General features: G+C 41.5%; 3 protein-coding genes across 5 annotated transcripts; 2 read left to right on the plus strand and 1 right to left on the minus strand.

The window, feature by feature from the left end:
• Nucleotides 1–1,008: 1,008 nt before the first annotated feature.
• Nucleotides 1,009–17,360, plus strand: LOC133490726 (solute carrier family 46 member 2). Of its 2 annotated transcripts, XM_061801147.1 has the most exons (9): nt 1,009–1,641; nt 2,364–2,534; nt 2,672–2,884; nt 3,074–3,245; nt 4,141–4,224; nt 4,329–4,485; nt 4,944–5,095; nt 12,696–12,774; nt 12,957–14,312. In XM_061801147.1, the coding sequence occupies exons 1-7, from the start codon at nt 1,162–1,164 to the stop codon at nt 5,029–5,031; spliced, it is 1,365 nt and encodes a 454-aa protein (XP_061657131.1). In that variant the 5' UTR covers nt 1,009–1,161; the 3' UTR covers nt 5,032–5,095; nt 12,696–12,774; nt 12,957–14,312. The 2 variants fall into 2 exon arrangements, with proteins under 2 accessions (XP_061657131.1, XP_061657132.1); XM_061801148.1 differs by lacking the exons at nt 12,696–12,774; nt 12,957–14,312 and adding an exon at nt 17,226–17,360.
• snx30 (sorting nexin family member 30) lies at nt 5,339–17,346 on the minus strand. The gene is made up of 9 exons (XM_061801150.1): nt 17,212–17,346; nt 14,323–14,535; nt 12,150–12,260; nt 11,914–12,072; nt 11,191–11,380; nt 10,028–10,227; nt 9,203–9,292; nt 8,875–9,027; nt 5,339–7,784 (listed from the first exon to the last, which is right to left on the minus strand). The coding sequence occupies exons 1-9, from the start codon at nt 17,344–17,346 to the stop codon at nt 7,707–7,709; spliced, it is 1,329 nt and encodes a 442-aa protein (XP_061657134.1). The 3' UTR covers nt 5,339–7,706.
• Nucleotides 17,361–17,546: 186 nt separating the features above from the next.
• LOC133490728 (SOSS complex subunit C-like) lies at nt 17,547–21,156 on the plus strand. Of its 2 annotated transcripts, XM_061801152.1 has the most exons (6): nt 17,547–17,595; nt 17,834–17,921; nt 17,982–18,022; nt 19,037–19,133; nt 20,567–20,654; nt 20,751–21,156. In XM_061801152.1, exons 3-6 carry the CDS (start codon nt 17,998–18,000, stop codon nt 20,847–20,849), a joined length of 309 nt encoding a protein of 102 aa, XP_061657136.1. In that variant the 5' UTR covers nt 17,547–17,595; nt 17,834–17,921; nt 17,982–17,997; the 3' UTR covers nt 20,850–21,156. The 2 variants fall into 2 exon arrangements, with proteins under 2 accessions (XP_061657136.1, XP_061657135.1); XM_061801151.1 differs by lacking the exon at nt 17,547–17,595 and having other exon boundaries at nt 17,853–18,022.
• Nucleotides 21,157–22,143: the final 987 nt, after the last annotated feature.

A 22,143-nucleotide genomic window follows, 5' to 3' on the forward strand; every position in this document is an offset into this window, starting at 1 on the left:
AACCAATATATTTTTTTGTATTGACAGGAACAAATGACTAGCGGATCACAATGGATTTGTTACTCCTTGTACAATTCCCAAAAAATAGTCTCCGCTGGCACATTTCCCAAAGGAAATTTCTTTACGTTTAAAAATGGCTTGCTTTAACCAGGATCCCTCACCGTATCTTGTCCAAAGTAGAAGTTTGCATCTATTTTGGCTGTTTGCACCATAAATCTTTGACGCCTGGTGCCTTTGTGCTTCAGAACAAGTTTTGTCACCTTTCCAAGTAGCCACCTTGCTACTTAAACTGTTTGCAAGCTCTCATAATTATCACACTGTTTTAGATAAACGTTCTGAAATGCAGTCTGGCATGCTCTGTGCTGTTCCTCAACACTAGTCCAAGGGAAGCGTCCTCGACTGGGAGCTCAAGAATTCAGCGAAGCTACAATGTGTACATGCACAGAAACGATGTGCACTAACTGAAAAATGGCAGCTACCATCAATACCACAATTTTGAATATGTTCTTACTTAAATGCAACATTGGCAACTTGTCAGAAAAGTTGCCGTACTCTTGTTCTGTGATTTTGTTGTGATCTTAAAGTGAAAATTCTAAATAAGCGTTCATTTTTTATTTCATTGGTGAGTAGATTTGACTTAATCTGACTCATAAATTGCGCTAGACTTTACAATAATAATAGTTGTTCATCAACTTTGTGAATGCACTTTGGTGGACTACTGAGCTCTTTCTAAAAAGTCTTAGTTACCTTGTTAAGATGTATTTTCATTCAGTAATTTATTTATTATACCTCTAAATTGCATGTTAATTTACTGTAGTTATTACAGTGCAGTTTACTGTAATACCTGTATGGAGGTATTTTTTATCTTTCTCTATCTTGGCACATTGTTTAATTCAGCTTATATATCAGCTGTATCTATTATGACCCGTGAGTCTACTGTATATCAATGTGTAGTTTTTGAGCTTTTATAAACTTTAAACCTATAAATGATTATGTATCACTCGAAGCTAGTATTAAACCGGGCGGGCGCCAGTACCAGGATGAGGAAGTGGAACTTCCAAACTTGTTTCTTTTGGACTTCCCGGCTAACATGATAGAACTACTTTCACTTCTTCAAATTTGCCTTTGTAATCGTAAACACTTGTGGAAAGAAGCTCGGCGATGTCGAGCTGGTGTCGGAGCGCCTTCGGGGTAGTCGGTCGAGTCGAGCCGCTCGTCGTGCTCGAGCAGCTGGGCACCTCGTTGTTCGACACAGCTCTGCTCATGGTGGTCAAGGACCGGTACGCCGACCCCACTCACCCCGGAACTGGTGCTCGTCTCTCCGGGGAGGACGAGCAGCAGAAAGCCATATCGGATTTCTACATGGTCACCAACCTCATCGCCCAGCTGACGCCCATCGTGCCCGCTCTCCTTCTCGCCAAGGCGGGGGACCGCGGGTGGAGGCGAGTCCCCGTCGTAGTGCCCTTGTGCGGGTACCTGCTGTCTAGCGTCGCCCTCCTCCTGGTGGTTCTGTTAGGGCTGCCCATCCAGGTGATGTTCGGGGCGGCGGGTATCCTGGGGATCACCGGCGGGTTCTGCGCTTACTGGCCCGGCGTCATGACATTGGCGTCCCTCGCTTCCAACACGGAGAATCGCTCTCAGGTCAGAGAACTTGATTAGTATTAAGGGTCCTCACAAGGGTTCATTTACACAATTCCAAATTTACTGCAAAAGTCTCATTTGGTTTTAGAATTGTAAAAAAAAATGTGGTGCATAAATGCACTGCAAAATTTTAGATTAGAAAAAAAATGTGCAATAACATTCAAAAATAATCTAAAATAATTTTCACATCTACAAAATAAAGTATCAAATGATGTACAGTATGAAAAACATCCTGCAAGTTAATGACAGAACTGAAAAAAGGTGGGTAGTCAAAAATGTTACTCAAATAAGTTACTTTTTAATAATATAATACAATATGTAGTAAAATAACATGGAATAATAATAGGACTCAAGTAAGAATAAAGTACATTTAAATAATTCTGGAAGAGTAAGTACGAGGTGATAAAATCATTATTACATAGGCAAATTCAGCTTTCAGAATTATCTTCCTCTATCTTGTTTATGGTTGCTAAACAACACAATAGGCTCACAAGGTAGAGATGGGGGGGGAAAAACAGGAACAACTGTAACTCTACCATGGATATAAAAACTCTACACACCCTTGTTCAAATCCCAGGTTTAAGTGAGTAAACAGGTGCTTCGTCCACTTATGCCTTGGTGTCGCTCTGCATATTTGAAAGAAAAACACAATGAAACAATAAAACCTCCAATTTGTACAAGAGTGTGGCAGTAGTGTGTGTGTGTGTGTGTGTGTGTCACAGGTAATGATGAGAGTGGAGCTGATGTACGGAGCGGCAGGTCTGCTGGGCAGTCTGCTGTCCGGTCATGTGTTCCTGCTGTACAGTTCCAGAGTTGGACACGGTACTGTCCTACTCTGTGTCTGCACGCTTCTCCACTTGCTGAGCCTCATGCATTCCACTGTGCTGTTGCAGGTGTGTGTGTATTTGGACTTTTACATAAAAGAAATAATCAAACACAACATCTACTCATAACAGCTTGACACTAAATGAACTGAATCCAGTATGAGTACTTTTACCAGCTAATATTCGACTCCATTGACTTTCTGAAGGTAAGGGAAGCATCAAGTCAGCCCGATGAGAGCAGCGCCCTCCTCCCTCACGCCTCCAACGGTGTTCCCTCCGAAACGTCTTCAAGGAAGAACACCGTGAACGTGGTTCTGCTCTTCTCCGCTGCTATCTTGTACGGGTCGGCCGTGGGCGGAGCCGTTGAGATCCTGGCCATCTTTGTGATAAAAGAGCCGCTCCAATGGAACGCTGCCCAGGTGTGACGTGCTTGTCTTGGGATTTCATATTTGTGTTGCGCTTCCACCAAGTGGTACAACTGTAACCATCCTGACTTAATGGAAACAAAGTCCCAATTCAGATTTACTGTTCCAAATCGTACCATGTTGAACTGAACTAACTCTTGGTGGCAGTATACATGGGCATAACATACTAGTTTGCTCCTGCAGGTGGGTTATGGGAATGCAGCGGGCTTTGTGATCTTCCTTACCAGTTTCCTTGGCGCCGTTGCATTTCGCCGCTGCGTGAGCGATGTGGCGCTCATCCTCATCGGCATGCTTTCGTTCGCGACTGGAATCTACTTCATGTCCTTCGTCATCGCATCCTACATGTTCTACATCGGTAAGCCTGCATTGCGGTTGATTTCATGCGGTGGGTTGCTGATTTTTTTTTTTTTTTTTTCCCGGGAATTGTCTCTTTGGCAGGATTTTCTGGTGATTATCTTTACACATAGACTGTTAAGGACACAATGTCTAAATATTAGGATCATTTCACATGTATTAAAAAACACGCAACTACAGGGTGCCTAAACAAAATATAAGTGACTTAAGTTGTTCCGAGTAAAGCAAATATTGTTAGCTCATTGCACCTCACATTCATACACTTTATGATGATATTACACTATAAGCATAAAAATTTAGTGCCTGCGTGGATTTTCTCCGGGCACTCAGGTTTCCTCCCACATCCCAAAAACATGCAACATTAATTGGACACTCTAAATTGCCTTTAGGTGTGATCATGGGTGCGGCTGTTTGTCTCGATGTGCCTTGCGATTGGCTGGGAACCAGTTCGGGGTGTACCCCACCTCCTGCCCGTTGACAGCTGGGATAGGCTCCAGCACTCCCCGCGACCCATGTGAGGATAAGCGGCTAAGAAAATTGATGGATGTTATGTCTGTTGCAGGTTGTTATGCAACATAACCCTCGCGATAAATTAGATTTATAGTAGACTATCTCTGTACCTGTTTTTTCCCCCACTTTCATTCATGTTTGTTAATTTGATACGCCAAAACCCATATTTAAAAATATGTTTGGGTGAAAATTTGAAAATTAAGAAACGTTAAGTCTGTATAGTAGAGATTGCAGATTTTTTTTAAAGCTCCCATAGTCACTTCCTGATCAATCTTTTAATTGTATTGTTAAAGCAGCATAGTTAGCTGATTATTATGATTACTTTTTGGGGAGATAGTAGCAAGACGATATAAAAACACTTAAACAAAATATTGCCTTTTCTACAGCTCGCTCACTTGGCCTCTTTGGTCTCATCCCTCTGCCTACAATCAGATCACTACTCTCGCAGCAGGTTCCGTCATCCCTGTGTGGTGAGGAACAAACTAGTTTACGATTCAAACTCTCAGAAACAAGTGTGTACACGTGGCCGAGTTTACTTCTGTGCCCCCTTTGTGATCGTTGTCATTATCTTCAGGCATCACTCTGACCACCCTCCAGCTGGCTCTGAGGCTTGCAGCGCTCGCGTACATCCCTGTCTTCACTAAACTCTACCAGAGAACACTAGGCTGGTTTCCAGGCTTCGTCTTCACGCTCTCGAGCGTTGTGGCCGTTCTGGGAATGATACCCATCAGGTGCTTTTCACATCATCTGTCCATATTGTACATATATATGTATTTAATTATATATTGTGGTATTTATATGGGCAGCACGGTGGATCAGCTGGAAAGCGTTGGCCTCACAGTTCTGAGGGCCCGGGTTCAATCCCGGACCCACCTGTGTGGAGTTTGCATGTTCTCTCGGTGCCTGCGTGGGTTTCCTCCGGGCACTGTAATTGTAACAGAATCAGGAAATGTATTTGTCCATTTATGAATGTGAATTTTGTCGTTCAGCTTCTTGTTATAGAACATTAAGTTATGGAAAGAAAATGGATGTGAATTTAAATGTTTTAAAAAGGTCAAATTGAGTTCACCTTTGGTTACTTTTTTTTGGCTCATCCTCAAATTTCAACCTAAAGCAGAATTTCACAAACTTTTTGTAAACTGCATACATGCTGATTGGCATTTTAAAATAATTGTTTTCTTCCCTGCAGCGTCGTGGGATGCAGGTGGTCTAGGCACAGAGATTCCGAAGAGACAGGGGCGACGACTGAGGTGCGCAATGCGGATGAGGACGACTAAAAAGCACATCCTAAAAAGATAGAATCGCAAACACTGCTGAAAAGGAAGTGCAGGAAACAATGAGGTGTGTGTTTACACAAGCACTCATGTAGCATATGCAGTCTTTTGGAATATTTGTGGACGGAGATATGACGACAACACAGATTGTAAACATTTAATAACTCTAAAGCTATGGCCAAGCTGGCATTATTTTTTAATACAGTATATTTACATGACATTAGTATTTTATTAAATTATGATGACTGAAAAGCTGTTTTTTTATTACACTTCATTTAGAATTTGAAAAAAAAAGCTGCACAGATGAATATCAAATCAATTTATTTTAATATTGTTCCAATATATTCCAAAATAGTTTGACATAAAGATAATTGCATCAAAACAACATCAATATACAGGCTTTATATTTATATGTAATTACAAGATGTTCAAGTGTACAAAATGGACCAAAAGCATAATGTAAACATCAGGGGGTAAAAAGGCAGAAAAGAATTGAAGTCATTAGCACTTAGCTTTTTGAAAAATAATTAACGTGATAATATTATTCCTGTGATGTCATGAAGGAAATGATGAGGAAATTAGGGCTTAGTAATTTCATTTTTTTTAAAGATTTGCAGATTCAAAGAAATCTTGGCAGTCATCATTTTGTCGTCATTTGGGGTTTCAACATTCTGCATGATCAAAATCCAAAGGAAAATTTCCACCAGCATTGTAACTTTTGGCAACACATACATGATGAACAGAAATTTAAAAAAAAAAAAATCAGGCAGGAATCAGCAGGCAAACTCTAACGTGAAGCTATAACAAAAACACAAGATATGCTGTTGAGGTTCAAATTAGCATCACTGATTCAATCAACAACAAAGTCAATTCTTTCAGTATATTAGCTTAATATTGTAAACGACAATGTTTCAACCCTTCTATAACGGTTACACTTTCACATTAAATTGTACCCACCGAGAAAATTCTCAGCTGTACATTTGGGTTAGATTACACAAAGGAGAATTCTACCTAAATGTGACAGTTTTAATCATTTATTCTTAAATATTAATTAATGTGACATTCAGTCCAAAGTATCAACAGATCAATTACTGTCACACTTCAGCAAACGTACGCTCGTAATTAGATTCAAGCCAAAGTACAGCAGAGCATTTGCTCAGAAGGCAAGCTGAAATCTGATCAGAACATGACTGAGAATTACAATCCCCTCATACTTGTGCTTTTCAACTTCACATCTAAGTTACTGTAGCCTCTGAACAGGACCAGACCAGACTTTTAGTATTAGGAACATCCTGTTGCACTGCAAATTAGTCATACATTAAAATCCCCATTGAAATTGCATTTAAAATAGTGACAAACTTCAACCAAAAAACTTAAATAGCTCAAGATAGCTAACATTGCAAGTGGCAATTGTTTATTTAGAAGTGGCCATCTATTGAAAGCAAATAAATGTAATTTACAATAGTGGTTGAATCACTTTGTATAACTGTACTATACAGTATCTGTAGCAAAACAATCTGCACTTGCAACAATAATGCACAGTTTTGAATGACTGTCAAATTATTGAGTTATTTGAAACTGAACTGAGAGGTCATTTCCACTGTAAACGAGGTAATAACTACAAAATAAATGCAAATGACTGGGAAGCGGTCGCAGAGATTTGCAATATAAAATGGATAAATCCTTGTTTACCACTAGATGTCATCCAGTACGCTGTTAATCCACTGCAGTGTTTTCATATTGTTCCAAGCAATCTATCAAGTGTGAGGTCTCCACGTTTGGATAAGTGGACTTTTTTTTTTTTTTTTTTTTTTTTTTTAAAATCAAGGTAATTTAAGAAACATTTAAAGACAAGAAGATGCCACCCGCTAAAGCTGCCGTACAGTTTCTCTTTCAAATCATTTCCCTTGCGCTACAGTGGAGATGATGAGCTAGAAAGTGTGTTGTAATTAGTCAGAGTGATTTAGTGGCAAGCTAATCGTTACTGAGATCGATCCAATGGAGCTCAGCCTTCCACTGTGAGAGCTCTGTTTGACTTGAAGGATGTGAATCAAATGGGAAGCAGACGGCGAACAGGCTCGCCTGAGGCTGTTGCGCAAAGATGCTGCAGCACTTCCAAGGCCACGATGTGAAACGCAGACACTGCGCCAAGGTTCAGCTTTCTGCAAATTGATTTTTTTTTTAAGTGATTCGACTCAAGTGGAAGGACAAAAACCACATTTAAAAACCTTTGGAAAACAACCTTAACAGGTAAACGAGGAGGAATGTGTTTGTGGCTTTATCTGCAGGTTGCTGACTGGAATCTGAATGATAGTATCTGGCCAAGGAGGCGGGGGAAGAAGAGTACCCTTGTCTCAAACTGTAAATATGATGAGGGAAAAAAAATGAAACACGCCTCTTTAGTGCGTGGTGAAATAAGCAGCATTGGAAACTGTTATCAGGTGATATGAAGTAGAAAAAGAGCAGTGACAAAAAGAATGTCTGTAGCTAGGAGGTCGCCGCTGGTCACATACACATACTGTATGCTGCGTTCACAGACTCCTGGAAAAGTCCGATAATGACAGTCAAGTCAGGAGAACGGGGACACGGTCCTTCAGTTGGGGGCCAAAGGCCCGTCTGGTTCTTGGCGTGAAAAAGTGTGATGGATGAAAGCCAACAGGCCAGCCTGACCAGATGCTTCAGTCCGTCTCACTGGTTTGGTCCTCAGTCTGTTTGTCCTGCAGGACACTTAGCAGTGACTCCCAGGCTGCTTGGCACTGCAACGGAGTGGAAACAACACGTCTGAGTGTGACAATGATTAAAATAAACCAAGTAATATCCAATATTAATTGGACGCTCTAAATTGCCCCTAGGTGTGATTGTAAGTGCGACTGTTGTCTGTTTCTATGTGCCCTGCAACTGGCTGGTAACCAGTTCAGGGTGTACCCCGCCTCCTGACCATTGACAGCTGGGATAGGCTCCAGCACTCCCCGTGACCCTCTTAAGGATAAGTGGCAAAAAAAAAAAAAAAAAAAAAAAAAATGGATGGATGGAATATCTAGATAATGAAACATGGTCATTTTTCTCAGTTTTATGCAATACGAAAGACAATTTTGAAGTCTGGAGTTACACCATTTACTCAAATTGCATGCAGATAACGCTGAAGAAAAATATCCATCCATCCATTTTCTGTACCACTTATCCTCACTAGGGTCACGGGCATGCTGGAGCCTGTCCCAGCTATCTTCGAGCGAGAGGTGGGGCACACCCTGAACTGGTCGCCAACCGATTGTAGGGCACATATAAACAACCATTCGCACGCATATTCACACCTATGGGCAATTTCGAGTCTTCAATTAACCACAAATGCGTGCTTTTGGGATATGGAAGGAAACTATCACTTGGACCCTGCTGTATATATTTCCAGTCTTAAATTCACTGCCATTGACAACTTTAGAAGTCAAATATCCATGTGAACTCTGCTCGCAGCATGGAATTTCACAGCTTCTGAGGTACTATCAATCATTTCAGAGCCAAAGCGAAGCTTGTGTGAAATAGGAACAGCGACAAGCCAAAACCAAGTGACATTTTACATCACTTAACACTTCATGTTGTACTGGAAGCAATCGTCACTCCCTGACAAGGCTTTTTTTTTTTTTTACATCATACCAGAAAATCACAGCCCCCTTGATCAAATAGGGATTTCTCAATGCTTTAAACCATGAAAAAAATTACAAAACTGCATGAGAAACCCTGTTAATACAAAAAAATGAACAGTACCTAAGCTCTGCAACATTGCAAACCTAATCTGAATACAACATAAAAAGATATAAAGCGTCCCAGTCAGTTACAGCCTAAATGGTGTACCTTCTCATAGTAATTTATGTTTTTGTCAGCCATGCCACTAAGAAGCTGCTTGAAGTCGTGTCGCTTGTTGCTCTGCCAACGCTCCCAGTCGGCCTTCAAGTCGGCATTGAAACATTCCACCTTGTCCTGGCATCGCTCCACCTCGGGTGGCATCTAGCAGGACACACAAAAGCACTACTGCTACAGGGTCCTAAATGCTACAGCGTAAAGGAGAAAAGCCACTTTTTGCCGTCACCGCAGATGAATGCTAACTGGCGCTTTCAGAATGACAGTTGATCTGGCCACAAAGGTGGGCTCTAGCAACATGCTGACCAAAAATGATGCTTACTGGCGTTCTGTCCTCCTGTTTGCGTAGCACGGCGGCTTCCAAGCGACCCTCGTACTCTGCCTGACTTTGGTCACGCTTCTTCAAAACATTCTGTGAATTCAATACATGAAGTTGATACAGGGCCTTAAATTTTAGGGATTTGATACAAAAAAAATACACTATTTCACTTCCATTTTCTCTCGTGGCTGGGATGATCTACTCCACAGGTGTCAAACTCAAGGCCCGGGGGCCAGATCTGGCCCGCCATATGGTCTTTGTGTGGCCCGCAAAGGCAAACCGTGTGTGTCAACTTCCAGGATTTTGGATATAAATTTCAAATTGCCACGTCATAAATGACAAGTTGGAGATATTGCAAGCATTTTTTGTGTTACCAAACATGAACTATAGTCAAAAAACCCACTTACCTTGATTTCTAATTCCACATCAGTGTAAATATAATGAGGCGATTCAAAATTTTGATTGTTTCACAATCATAACGGCCCTCTGAGGGAAACCGCAACTACAATGTGGCCCGCGCCAAAAATGAGTTTTACACCCCTGATCTACTCCTTCCTCGACAAATAATCTTTCTTGTCCAATATAAAAATAACGGCACAGTATGTGGAAAAACATTTCCAGATAGAAACAACAGGCGTCGCTGTTTTTCCAATGCATCAATTTGGCATGTGTGTGTGCGTGTGTTTGCCAGGTGAACGAATGTGGGTTGCACACGGTAATTTGTTCGATTGCAACTGGCCTGTTCAGATATGTTCGGGCATTTCACTCGGTGTGCGGTGGGCCTTACTCTCAAATCTGGCTTGAGAAAATCGTTCCCATCGGTCTCACCTTCATTGACTCGATGTAGAGCATATACTCTCTGAGAACAGGCAGGAAGTCCTGGCCCATGTTCTCACACAGCTCGTCCACAGCCCCGCAACACGTGGAAACGGAGCTCCCCACCCCCTCCAGGGGGCGCTGCAGCTCCTCTTCCGAGCTGGTCCAGCCGGAGTAGACTGTGCCGTACTCGCGCAGCTCCGCTAGGTACTCTAGTGGATGGGAGAGAAGAACATAAAAGAGTCTGATCATCCTTTTACTGCAGAGGTAAACATCATTGTATGTAGAGGATGATGAGGTCCAAAGGTTGTAAACCTAATAGCTGACTTCAGTTTAAAACAAGACAAACGACAGGAAAAAGGTTGTGGTATCTTTGTGTCGTTTCCTGTTTCACAACGTCAAATGTGGGGAAAGACGAAGCTTTGACTATCTGACTTCCTCACAGCAGCCACTGACAGCCCAGCTAATATTGCTGGACTCTAAATCTTGCAGGTGAATCTTAGTAGAAATAGATTGTATTATTTACAATACACCAAAAGGAATAGTGCAACAGAAGCCCGCAGAGGACTACAGATGGGATTTGCCGTTCGCTCAAAAACGCAATTGCGACATAGCCTGAGTCTTCACACAGTTCCATTAAAAAAAAATTGAATAAACTATAGCCATAGTCATCTGCAGGCTTCTGTTGCAGTTTATTTAGGTATCTCATCCCAATCATCTTCTTTTCCTTTCGGCTTGTCCCGTTAGAATATTCTAATTTGAGATGTACCATCAACCTGCAATGTGTACTGATAAATGCTTTCTGCTTAAATTCCTCGTTTAAGTCCCATTTAAACATTATTTGCAGTTCAGTGTGGTGCCTATTGCTTTTGCACTGCCAAGCATTGTAAAGAAAAACAAAAACCTGCATCATGAAACTTTCCGAAACCCAATGTCAGGGTGCCTTGCATTGCCTTTATGCTTCGCTCCCATGTGTGGTGGCTTACATTTTAAAAATCATTATTTGTGTACCCCACTTATAGATGCATTGGGATTTCAGAAATAAACAGAATTATGGAGCTCTAAAACAGATGAGCATTCACTGCTCCAAATTGTATGGTGTTAAGATGAAAATAATGAGATCACTTGATGGAAAAATGACTTTTGATGATCATTCGCCAAAATCAGTCTGTCACCTGACTGCTCTTTGAGGATCCTCTGGGCGATGCGGTCGATGGTGCCCAGTTTCTGGCTGAAGGTGTCCAGGTACTCTCCCATGGCGCAGAACTCGGGCGGCCGCGCCCGCAGCTTGTAGCCTCCAGCCACATGCTTCACCGACTCACCCACCTTGGTGAGAAGTGCCAGACCCTGACGCTTGTTCAGGTCCTGCAGATGGACACGTTCAGAAATTCCTAGTTATCATCGGTCACATTCATCTGTTTTAGTTAGAATTTAATACATTTTGAATCCACCGGTTTGAATAATGTCTCCCTCTCAACAAACAATGCCATCATTTTTTTGGAATGAATCTGATATCTGGTTTCATTCACTTGCATTGGCTCTTGTAGTTTCTCGTGCTTTGTACATCCTGACCCACGAGGGCTCTTCCCAATGCGCCAATTTGACCACGAGCCACAACCTAAATTGCATGTGACCATGTGGTATGAAAATAGAAGATTGCCCTGATGGACTTGATAGATGACCTCATTATAGCATTCAGAGAGAGGCTATTTGTCTACTTGTGATGGAAAAAGTAAACAGCATTTATTCTGGATTTGTAGCCGTTGTACTTTTTTTCCCCCTCTTGCATCACCAGTTCTACTTTGCATTTCACTCTGATTTATTAGGGTTGTTGAATGGCTGGTGTCGGCAAAACTTTTTGTTGGATTAAAATGTTTCCCGCCGTCTCGTTGTCACACCTTTGCGGACAGAAAAGCGTTGAGATGCGAGTTGAAAGAGAGGACTGGGTGGTCCGCAACACGCTTCAAGAACTTGTCCAGCGCTTTCATGCGCGTTTCCACAAACTCTTCTGAAAAACGATCCACCACGCCCTTCATAACGAACTTCTCTGGTAAGGGCTAAAAGGAAGAAGGTGGAGAGGGTGAATTAAATTGTTTCGTATGCGACAAGCAGTGTGGTTGTCATGGTCACTTACAGGGATGAGGTGGGTGGGCTGGCTGTCCTCCAGTTTGATCCTCAGCCAATCAAAGTCTTGATAGCGGCGTCGCACGCAGTATTCCGGCAGGGCGAACTCGATCCGCGTTGTCTTGACAGAACATATACGCAAGATTTGCATCATTGGTTGTGTGATTTGTACATTCAGATTTTCATTAATTGTGTTGATCCTTAAATGTTCAATGCAGTGGATGTAGAGTGTGGAACTATGATTCTTTTGGTGATGAGCAGTGTTGTTTTTGCACCAAACAAGCTTTATTATTTTAATGGAATTAAGGCCAAAAAGTCCAAACCCTAGTTTTGACCAGAACCAGAACATATTTTCCCGTTTGTCACGAAATTTTAGGTCTGTGCTTAGTAATAAACCCTACTTACAACCTGTTAACTTGGTGACGACACCACAAGATGTCTATTTCTTTTCAATTGTGAAACTGCATTATAGTTGTAAAAAGTATTATAGTTCTACACTACAAAGTATTACATTGTTACTGTGTTGCTGTTTGTGTATGTGCCCTGCAATTGACAGGCAACCAGTTCACGATGTACCCCACCAATCACCTCATCTAAAATGGCATTGAATCCAGCTATTATTATTAGCTCTCAGTGTGAGTATATTTTAAACTATTAGCCTACTTTACATGAGTAAACACAAAAGTTATTTTTAACAGGGGTACTGTATGTTTACTCCCCTTTATGGATGTACATGACAGGTCACTGTTAAAAGACCTCGCGTAAGCTTTCTTAATTAACACTATGCCTTCATATTTGACTGTGATATTTGTATAAGGCCTTTCAACCTGAGCACCCCAGTGCACTTAGCAACAGTCGCCATGACGCCAGCAGGCGGTGTCTCTCCCTGACTCTATCCTTCATCACGTGGTGGAAATGGCCTGCGCGGCAATGGCGCTCTCAAAGTCACCACTAAGAAGAAGCGAATACAAGCAGAGTGTCAGTGCGGCAAATCAAAGTGACTGAATTTATCCTCGGATCGTTTTTCATTTCCCCAAAATGGAATTAATGTGTTCTGTCAGCCGAGAAAACAGCATTAGTTTACCGCATTTTGATGCTGCGTGATCTGTTTATGTAGTAAAGATGAGCCAGCTTTCCTATTTATAGATTAAATGTGTCTTGATGTTCAATTATTCTTTACAGGTAAATGTGACTAATGAAAACAAAGGCAGACAATGACCCAAATGCACTCGCAAAATCACGAACTAAAACCCTCCACCAGTAATGTCTTTACTAAGTAAGAATATTTGAATGTATTTGGTCAGATTTACGATCATTTGAGATTTGTATTTTTTTTTTTTTTTTGCAGTCTTTAATACATGAACATCCATCCATCCATCCATTTTCTTTGCTGCTTATCCTTACTGGGGTTGCGGGGAGTGCTGGAGCCTATCCTAGCTGTCAATGGGCAGGAGGCGGGGTACACCCTGAACTGGTTGCCAGCCAATCACAAGGCACATCGAAACAAACACCCGCACTCACAATTACACTGTGGGCCAATTTACAGTGTCCAATTAATGTTGCATGTTTTTGGGATGTGTATGTGTGTGCCGCCCTATAACAGTATATGATATATAATTTTAAAACACTTGTTACACTTATTTGGATATATTATCTACAATATCTAACTAATAGCTAATTCTATTCGAGTCGTTACTTTTGTATTATTCATTGAACCTTCGAACCAGTGGTGGAACAACTCAGATTCCTTCCTCAGGTTTGAGGGAAAGATAGTTCAATATTCAAACAATAACCCAAAATAGGTGGAAAATAAAGCTAAACCCTCAAAAAGATTATTCGCATTTCATTTAAAACCATTTTGATGTCAAGAAATCGCCACTCTTGAACTGTAGAACTCAATTTACATTGTTTTTTTATGGCCAACATTGAGTCAAAAGCGAACAAATCGAAAAGATGGAACAAATGAAAACATATGCAGCTCGCTGTAGGCCATAGTGTGTTCCAGTAAATATGCTTAAATAGGGTGCACCCTCAGTCAGCATCAATTGGAGACTTGTCCAAGGTGCCCCCTTCTCCCCTTGAACCTGAGATAGACTTTATCTCACCCGCAACCCTAATGAGGACACTCGCTCCAGAAAATGGATGGATGCACGTTACGCACATGACAAGGGCCGTAAGCAGACCTTTGTGGACACTCTGTAGGTGATGTAAGTCTCCATGGTAGAGACGTGCTTCTTTGGGTCATCCACCGTGACAAACAGGTCACGCGTTTCGGTGAAGCCGTAGCAGTCCTGGGGATCTGACTCGATGTCGTCCAGCTGCAGCCTGTTGAAAAGCGACGATCCAGAGGCGGGACTGGGCGTGTCCACCGGCGTGCCATTGGACAGCCCCGTCTCCTGAAGGGAAAAGATTTCAAAAGAAGTAAATAAATACTTATAATCAAGAGGAAGTGCAAACAAAGAGGGAATAGATTGAAACAGTTGTTTGTCGCTCTGAATGAGGCTCTTGTTGAGGTCGTGGCACTGTGCTTGCCCTCCCCTCCCATCATCATGTGACACTATTTCTGCATAAACTGATCTGAAAGAAGGACAATGCGACAGGAATGGACCAAACATTTGCACTGTACACTGAAAACAGCATCCATTTTGTACCAAAGGATAAAACCTTTTGTTGGACTTGCTTAATAAGGCCCAAAAGGTAATCAATCCTCTTTGAGGAGTACAGCACCAGATATTCTTGCTAATGCTTTATTTAAGGCTGGCTTTATGCTGCACGGTTGAAGTGACACAATTCCAATTTTTGGCTCTCAAGTGGCTCAATTCCACATTTCCATTTGGGAGATGCTACAGGAGCATCGCAGCCACAACAACATTGTGAAAATAATAATTTTTTTAAAAATAGTTTCTACCACAAAGCCATCAGATTTGTTAAAAAAAAAGAACCTCAAATCTCGATCGATTGGGGAACCACACCATAATCCTGAGCATACTTGAATGTCTACACTATACTGTAATACGTGAATATATACTGTACATCTTTGTACAATACAGTATATTTGTACATTAGCTACAGTCCTAGCAAACTTGATTTTTAAAATTTGTATTATTCTCTTTTTAAATTGTAAAATTCATCTACAATGCCAAGAACTAACATTAATTCGTCAGTTATTTTCTTTTTATCTTCTTTGTTTCGGTGGAGGGAAACTAGCACAGGAAGTGTAAATAATCTTGAATTTGGATATGCATCAATGGCAGAGTAGAGGAAAAAAAAACCTGCATGGTATTAGATATCTTTTCATCGTATTCGGGCTTCTTATCGGCGATCTGCAAATGCGAGTGCAGCGTAAATCCACAGATCGAGCATACCACATCATTGAGAGCTTGATTTCATCATCATAATGACTTTGACTGTTTGGGAAAATGATTTTCAAAAAAATGCAATCCGTGTCGGCTGTCTCCCACGCCATCACACGTGCTCGCTCTCCTCCCCCCCTCTCAGCGCCAGTCCGAGCTCGGTCTTTTTCCACGCCGCGGTGCAAAGCCTAACTTGTAATCACAGCTCACATAATTGCATTGGGTTGCATCATTGCATCGCAGTCAATGAACAAGCATGCAAGTCGCCCATTGCAAAAGGAGTCACGCTAACAATATGATCCTGATCCGGGGTTGCTCCTTTTAAAGGCTGACAGATCTGTGAATGCCTCCCAGTTTGTTAGACGGTATTGGAATTTGATTTTGGCCCTGATGGTGCCGTGTACACTCGCCTCACTTTGGTGCAAGCAGCAGAGTGGTCTCTCTCTCTCTCTTTCTCACTCACACACACACTCACACACAACTAGTTTGAATGATCATCTTATCTGCGCCCTTACTAAATGACCAGTCCAGGGTTTCGTTCACTATTCGCCTGAAGTCAGCTAAAAGAGGACCCAAAAGAGGAAAAGCACTATACAAAACAGATGGATGACCTTTTGCACCATGGAATACATCCTTGTCTCGTGTGACTGTAAACCAGTAATTAAATGACACTTATACGATAGCCCGACTTAAAAATCTCATTAAATGAAAAACTTTTTCAGTCTTTGTTCTTGCAAGGGTCTTCATCACTGGCCTCATCAGAATCACTGAGTTGTGAAAATATTACAGAATAATGAAACTCATCTTTATAAGTGGCCATCTAGTTGTACAAAGACAAATGAGTACGAGTTTTTTTGGCGCCTGTAGGTCATTTGGTAGAGTAGGTCGATGGTTTGAAGGCTGGCTCCAAGTGTCTGGATGTTGAATCGTAACTTGGGCAAGACACTGAACCAAAATTTGCTCCCAGTGGCCCCGGCAGCGACTTGCATGGCAGCAGCCGCCCATGGTGTGAATGGGTGAATGTGAGGCTTTGTAAAGCGCTTTGGGCACTGTGATGGCGTAGATGGAGCGCTATGCAAGTAGAGTCTGTTTACCATTTTCTAAAAGTGCACATCTTTCATGTCATCCAATTCTTGATTGCATGTATGTGACACACTTCTCTAACTACAAATACACTACATCTGTAATAAGTGGTTAAATGATACCTGATTTTTTTTTTATTGACCACGAGTTATTTAATAAACTGAGTCGTTTTGATTTAGTCTTTATTTCTATTCCATTTTCAATCATATTTACGATTTGGCATGTGTCCCTGAATTTACTGTCCACACTGTCATGTTTTCGGTGCCATATAACATGCATTTTTTATATATATACCAAAGAGGCTGCAACACTGGTTAGTGAAGAGTAAATGTTTACACTTGATTATATGCGTAGCTGGATGTCGTCAAGCGTAACGTGTCCCGTTATGCTTAAAGTTACTTCGCTGTTGGCTTCAGTAAAACCTCGTCTTCGTCACCTAACCTGAACCGAGACCGTTGTTTGTTTTACTTGGCAATAATTGATTGGTATTCCGAATGCATCAGTTTGAAAATTTTCCGCGCAGTCAGTACAAACATGTTAGGGCGGAAAAACATCCTCGCTGCTTGTTTTTGCTTGTTTATTTTGTTTTTCAGTGTTTTGGGTTTTTTTTTTTTTAAAAGCACCGTTTCAGTTTACCTTGTCCTCCACAGTGCTGACGCTGACATCTTGCCCCGGGGACAGCGGCTCGTCGGCGGCGGATAGCGGGTGGAGAATGTCCGCGATGTGCTTCTGCCCCGAGCTGGCCAGGCCTCGCTGGGCGCCGACGCTCATCGTGCGGCAGGCGCGGAGCTCGCCTGGAAGTCGAGGTTAGCGGCTATCCAGTTTACGGCTGCTCCTGGCGTCTTCACCTACGGGCGAAAAGATTTTGTTGCTCCGCTTGTACGGAACAGAGATTCGGAGCCGCTATTTGGTCATCACTGTCAGCTGACCCCGACGGCGCAGCTGCGGAGGTTAAAACTGCCTAAACCCGGAAGTAAACATCGCGGGTGACAACGAGGCGTCTGAAAAACTGACAAAACCGTACGCTAACAATTATAAATGTGCAGTAAAGACAACTTTCCAGGCAAGACGTATTGGTGCACATTAAAACTTTAACATAAAGGCTTGGACTGTAATGAATGTATTTTCAAATAATTATTTCTAATGTACACTACTTTTATATGATTGTTTGATGATATCCGCGATATAAAGATATACTACCATTTCATTTTGTTATGATTGTTAAGTTTTCATTTTAAATGTTCCGTATTTTGATAAGGCATCAGCATAGACACCTAACTGAGGCGTCCTGAGTTCACCCTGAACATTTTACGGTCGTCGATCAGACAACGAGGAACGCCGGTTGGGTAGGGGAAAGTACCACGTAAATCCGCTAGTATATGTTTCTTATTTAGATTTTTCCTCAGGTTTATAGTCAACGATATGGCAACCAACAATTCCGGGCCAGGTATGTTGACCATTTTGGCGAGCACGATGACAATACACCTCTTGACCGCGGTAGTTCGTTGTCGTTACTTTGCCTGCCTCCGAGGCGTAGGGTTACTATCTTGACCTAAATTGTCTTTGAACCGATAAACTCAATAAAACATTCAATCCGCTATTAAAATAATACGGTAAATTTTTAACGCGATTGTTGTGCATTGCAACTATTTTTTTTTTGTACATTTTTGACATTACTTAGCTAATCAGCGTACACGTGTGGTTAATAATGATGTCATATAGGTCCTCTGTGGTATTTGCCAGTTTTATTTACTTTGCCGTATAAATTTGCTAAATATGTCCTTACCAATTTTGTTAAATAAGTTATTATGCTGTTTGTCACAATTTAAAACACTTCCCGTGTGTCTTTTGTCAAGATACTGTACATTTAAGATGGTTGAAATCACTCTGTTTTGATGGGGTGGTCCTGACGTGCTTGTAGTACAAGTAGTCTGTCAATCTTTAAAAAAAAAAAAAAAAAAAGTCGTATCAGTGCATCTCTATTAATAACAGGTTTATGGTTATTACGCAGTGGGAAGTCTGTAATGTGGCTGTAAATTTTCTTGAATACATTTAGTTGCATCAAGAAAATTGTTCATTTAATTACACCACGGAAAGTCACAAGAATTGTTTTTTGGTTTTATATTTACCAGCCAGCAGACAGAACCACGCTGCAAAATTGTATAATTTGAACCAGAGTATGACAAAAACTGGTATTTATTGTGTATGCTGTATTGTAACATTCTAAGAATGTTAGGGATCTTTTCTTAAGACAGCTGCGCACTGTTTTAAATAATGAAAAAATATGCTAATTTTATTGTTCAGTCTATTTTTAAAGTGTTCCTGGTTTAATATTTGCGGGTATTTTAAATATCTTGTCAAAAATCAGTGTTTTATGAAAGTCTTGTGGTGCTCTCTGTGTTTGAGGGATGCTCATTAGTGCAAATTCTTTTTTTCTTTTTTTTTATGTCCTTTGACGCAGTCTTCCCAAACAAGGCCCGAGTCCAAATCCTGGCCGAGCTGGCTAAAGAGCGGAAGCGTTTAATGCAGAGTCAGTCCATCAGCACTCCAGGAGCCAGGTAGCAGGAAGTTTTTCCCCACCAAAGTCACAATCATGGAAGTTTTACTGCAGTACTTAGGACCGGAAGACAAAATTGACCAGGAAATGGGTACTGGTAGAATCTTGAATGTTCAATAATAAAATGTATGAATGTTCATTACCACTTTTTTTTTTGAAAACCAATACCAGTGCAAGTATTCATTCTTGAGTACTTCATGATAGAGATTACCAATACCACTAGTACTTTTAATACATATAATTTTAATTAACAAAATACCAGATGGTTGTGAACAAAACATAAGATAAACAGTGAAGAAAATAAGTATTTGAACACCCTGCTATATTGCAAGTTCTCCCACTTAGAAATAATGGAGGGGTCTGAAATTTTCATCGTAGGTGCATGTCCACTGAGATAATCTAAAAAGAAAAATCCAGAAATCACAATGTATGATTTTTTTTTAACGATTTATTTGTATGATACAGCTGCAAATAAGTATTTGAACACCTGTCTATCAGCTAGAATTCTGACCCTCAAAGACCTGTTAGCCTGCCTTTTAAAGTCCACCTCCACTCTATGTATTATCCTGAATCAGATGCACTTGTGTGAGATCGTTGGCGTCTTAAAGACACCATACAATCAGTCATGGTTTGAAATCATCCATGGCACGGACGGTTCCCTTGCTTAAACCATAACATGTCAAGGCCCGTCTTAAGTTTCCCAATAACCATTTGGATGATACAGAGGAATCATGGGAGAAAATCTTGTAGTCAGATGAGACCCAAATGGAACTTTTTGGTCATAATTCCACCACCATCCCTACTGTGAAGCATGGGGGTGGTAGCGTCATCCTTTGGGGGCGTTTTTCTGCACATGGGACAGGACGACCGCACTGTATTAAGGAGAGAATGACCACAGCCATGTATTGTGAGATTTTGGGGAGCAACCTCTTTCCCTGAGTTAGAGCATTGAGGATGGCTCGTGGCTGGGTCTTTCAACATGACAATGACCCAAAGCACACAGCCAGGAAAACCAAGGAGTGGCTCCGTAAGAAGCATATCAAGGTTCTGGCGTGGCCTCGCCAGTCTCCAGACCTAAACCCAATAGGAAAATCTTTGGAGGGAGCTGAAACTCCGTGTTTCTCAACAACAGCCCAGAAACCTGTCTGATCTAGAGAAGGTCTGTGTGGAGGAGTGGGCCAAAATCCCTCCTGCAGTGTGTGCAAACCTGGTGAACAACTACAGGAAATGTACCTGGTGAACAACTACGGGAAATGTTTGACCTCTGTAATTGCAAACAAAAGGCTTCTGTACCAAATATCAACATTGGTTTTCTAAGTGGGAGGTCCTTGCAATATACCAGGGTGTTCAAATACTTATTTTCTTCACTGTACGACAGCAAATTGAAGTACTGTAATGACCCATATGTGAGACTGTCTTCCGTTTATTCCATAGCATCGCAATATCTCGTCACAACGCAAAGGACTTCCGAGACAGTGCAGAGCAGCAGCACATTGTTGCCCAGCAAAAAGCAGCCTTGCAGGTAAAGCAATATGTCAGGAAGCTTATGTGTAGAATGCTGAAAACGCCGGATGGATGTACAGTCGTCTGATGTCTATTTCTCTGTCTTTTCCCATAGCACGCACACGCACACTCGTCAGGCTTCTTCATCACTCAGGACTCGTCATTCGGTAACCTCATCCTCCCTGTGCTGCCACGCCTGGAGCCCGCGTCGTAACCCTTTTTACACAATGTGTGCACACAAGCTCAGATCTCACTTCCAAGTTTCGTCTTTGGGCTGTGTCGGGTGTGGACACCTCTTTATCCTTGCAACGATCTCAGGGAAGCTGGACTGCATTTCAGTTATTTAAAAAAAAAATCTTGCTCGACACATTTAACACTGGGATTCCATGCTGTATACTGTGTATGCATATATGTGACACCTTCCATGGCACTAATCATTATTTTTATATGTGGGACTCTTTTCTTTCATCTCAACTGAATTGTTTGTAATACTGTTTCAAATATTAAATTGTCGCACTCAATTGACTCATTTTGTTTTCTAAAAAGAATGAACTGAACACACCAGCTACATCTTAGATATAAAATGATGTAGATTGAATCGATGAACATTATTACTGTAATTTCCCGACTATAAGCCGGGACTTTTGTCACACGCTTTCAACCCTGCGGCTTATACAATGGTGCGGCTAATCTATACGTTTTTTTCCTCACAGCCGCTAGGGGCGCTCAGGCTGAAAAGGTAAGAGTGAGACAGGTGGAATATATGTGTCGAGGAAGACGCAAATTTAATGTAACTTTATGCTTTGTGCATGAATAAAGTTAACTTGAACAGAACCTCATCCTAGAAAATGCAAGAAGGAGTGCATTTGGGCAGCTTTCAAGTTAAATGTAATCGAGCTGGCCGATAAAGAAGGAAACAAAATGACTGCACGTAAACTTGGCAAAAATGAATCATTGAGATGCTGGAAACAGCAGCGGGAAGAACTGGAGCAATGTAAAAAGATGGGAAAAAAACTTTCAGAGGTAATAAAAACAGGTGGCCTAAACCGTGTTGCTGCTGTGTTACTGCCACTTTTACCAACATGCTTTTTTTTTTTACCAAGCCCTGTTAGTGCTGCTTTACTACCTTATTGCTGCTGCGTTACTGCCACGTCACAGGCACAGTTTGGAAAGAAAAGCTCAGGCACTGGTGTCAAACTCAGGGCCCGGGCCAGATCTGGCCCGCCACGTGATTTTATGTGGCCCGCGGAGGCAAATCATGTGAAACAACTTCCTCGATTTTTGCCAAAATCTGCACCAAAATGTCCTATTGTCATATCCTAAATGATAATATTGAGATATTGCAAGCATTTTTGTGTTGCCAAACATAAACAATAGTTGAAAAACCCTTCCCTTGATTTACGATTCCAAAACCACTTCATAAATTCCACGTGTAAATATGATTAGGCGGTCAGAGATATTTCTGATTTCACAGTCATAACGGCCCTCTGAGGGAAACCGAAACTACA

This window comes from Syngnathoides biaculeatus, chromosome 17, assembly GCF_019802595.1.
Source record: "Syngnathoides biaculeatus isolate LvHL_M chromosome 17, ASM1980259v1, whole genome shotgun sequence".
Classification (NCBI taxonomy): Eukaryota; Metazoa; Chordata; class Actinopteri; order Syngnathiformes; family Syngnathidae; genus Syngnathoides; species Syngnathoides biaculeatus.

Bases quoted from the DNA above. Each gene is read 5' to 3' on its own strand.
- LOC133490726 (XM_061801148.1), top strand. From the start codon at position 1,162: ATGTCGAGCTGGTGTCGGAGCGCCTTCGGGGTAGTCGGTCGAGTCGAG. The intron at 3,246-4,140 runs GTAAGCCTGCAT...CCTTTTCTACAG, and splicing joins ATCCTACATGTTCTACATCG to CTCGCTCACTTGGCCTCTTT. The intron at 4,486-4,943 runs GTGCTTTTCACA...TCTTCCCTGCAG, and splicing joins CTGGGAATGATACCCATCAG to CGTCGTGGGATGCAGGTGGT.
- snx30 (XM_061801150.1), bottom strand. From the start codon at position 17,346: ATGAGCGTCGGCGCCCAGCGAGGCCTGGCCAGCTCGGGGCAGAAGCAC. The intron at 11,381-11,913 runs GTGTGACAACGA...GTCCATCTGCAG, and splicing joins ACGCTTTTCTGTCCGCAAAG to GACCTGAACAAGCGTCAGGG. The intron at 9,028-9,202 runs GTAAGCATCATT...GTGTCCTGCTAG, and splicing joins AACAGGAGGACAGAACGCCA to ATGCCACCCGAGGTGGAGCG.
- LOC133490728 (XM_061801152.1), top strand. From the start codon at position 17,998: ATGGCAACCAACAATTCCGGGCCAG. The intron at 18,023-19,036 runs GTATGTTGACCA...CCTTTGACGCAG, and splicing joins AACCAACAATTCCGGGCCAG to TCTTCCCAAACAAGGCCCGA. The intron at 20,655-20,750 runs GTAAAGCAATAT...CTTTTCCCATAG, and splicing joins AGCAAAAAGCAGCCTTGCAG to CACGCACACGCACACTCGTC.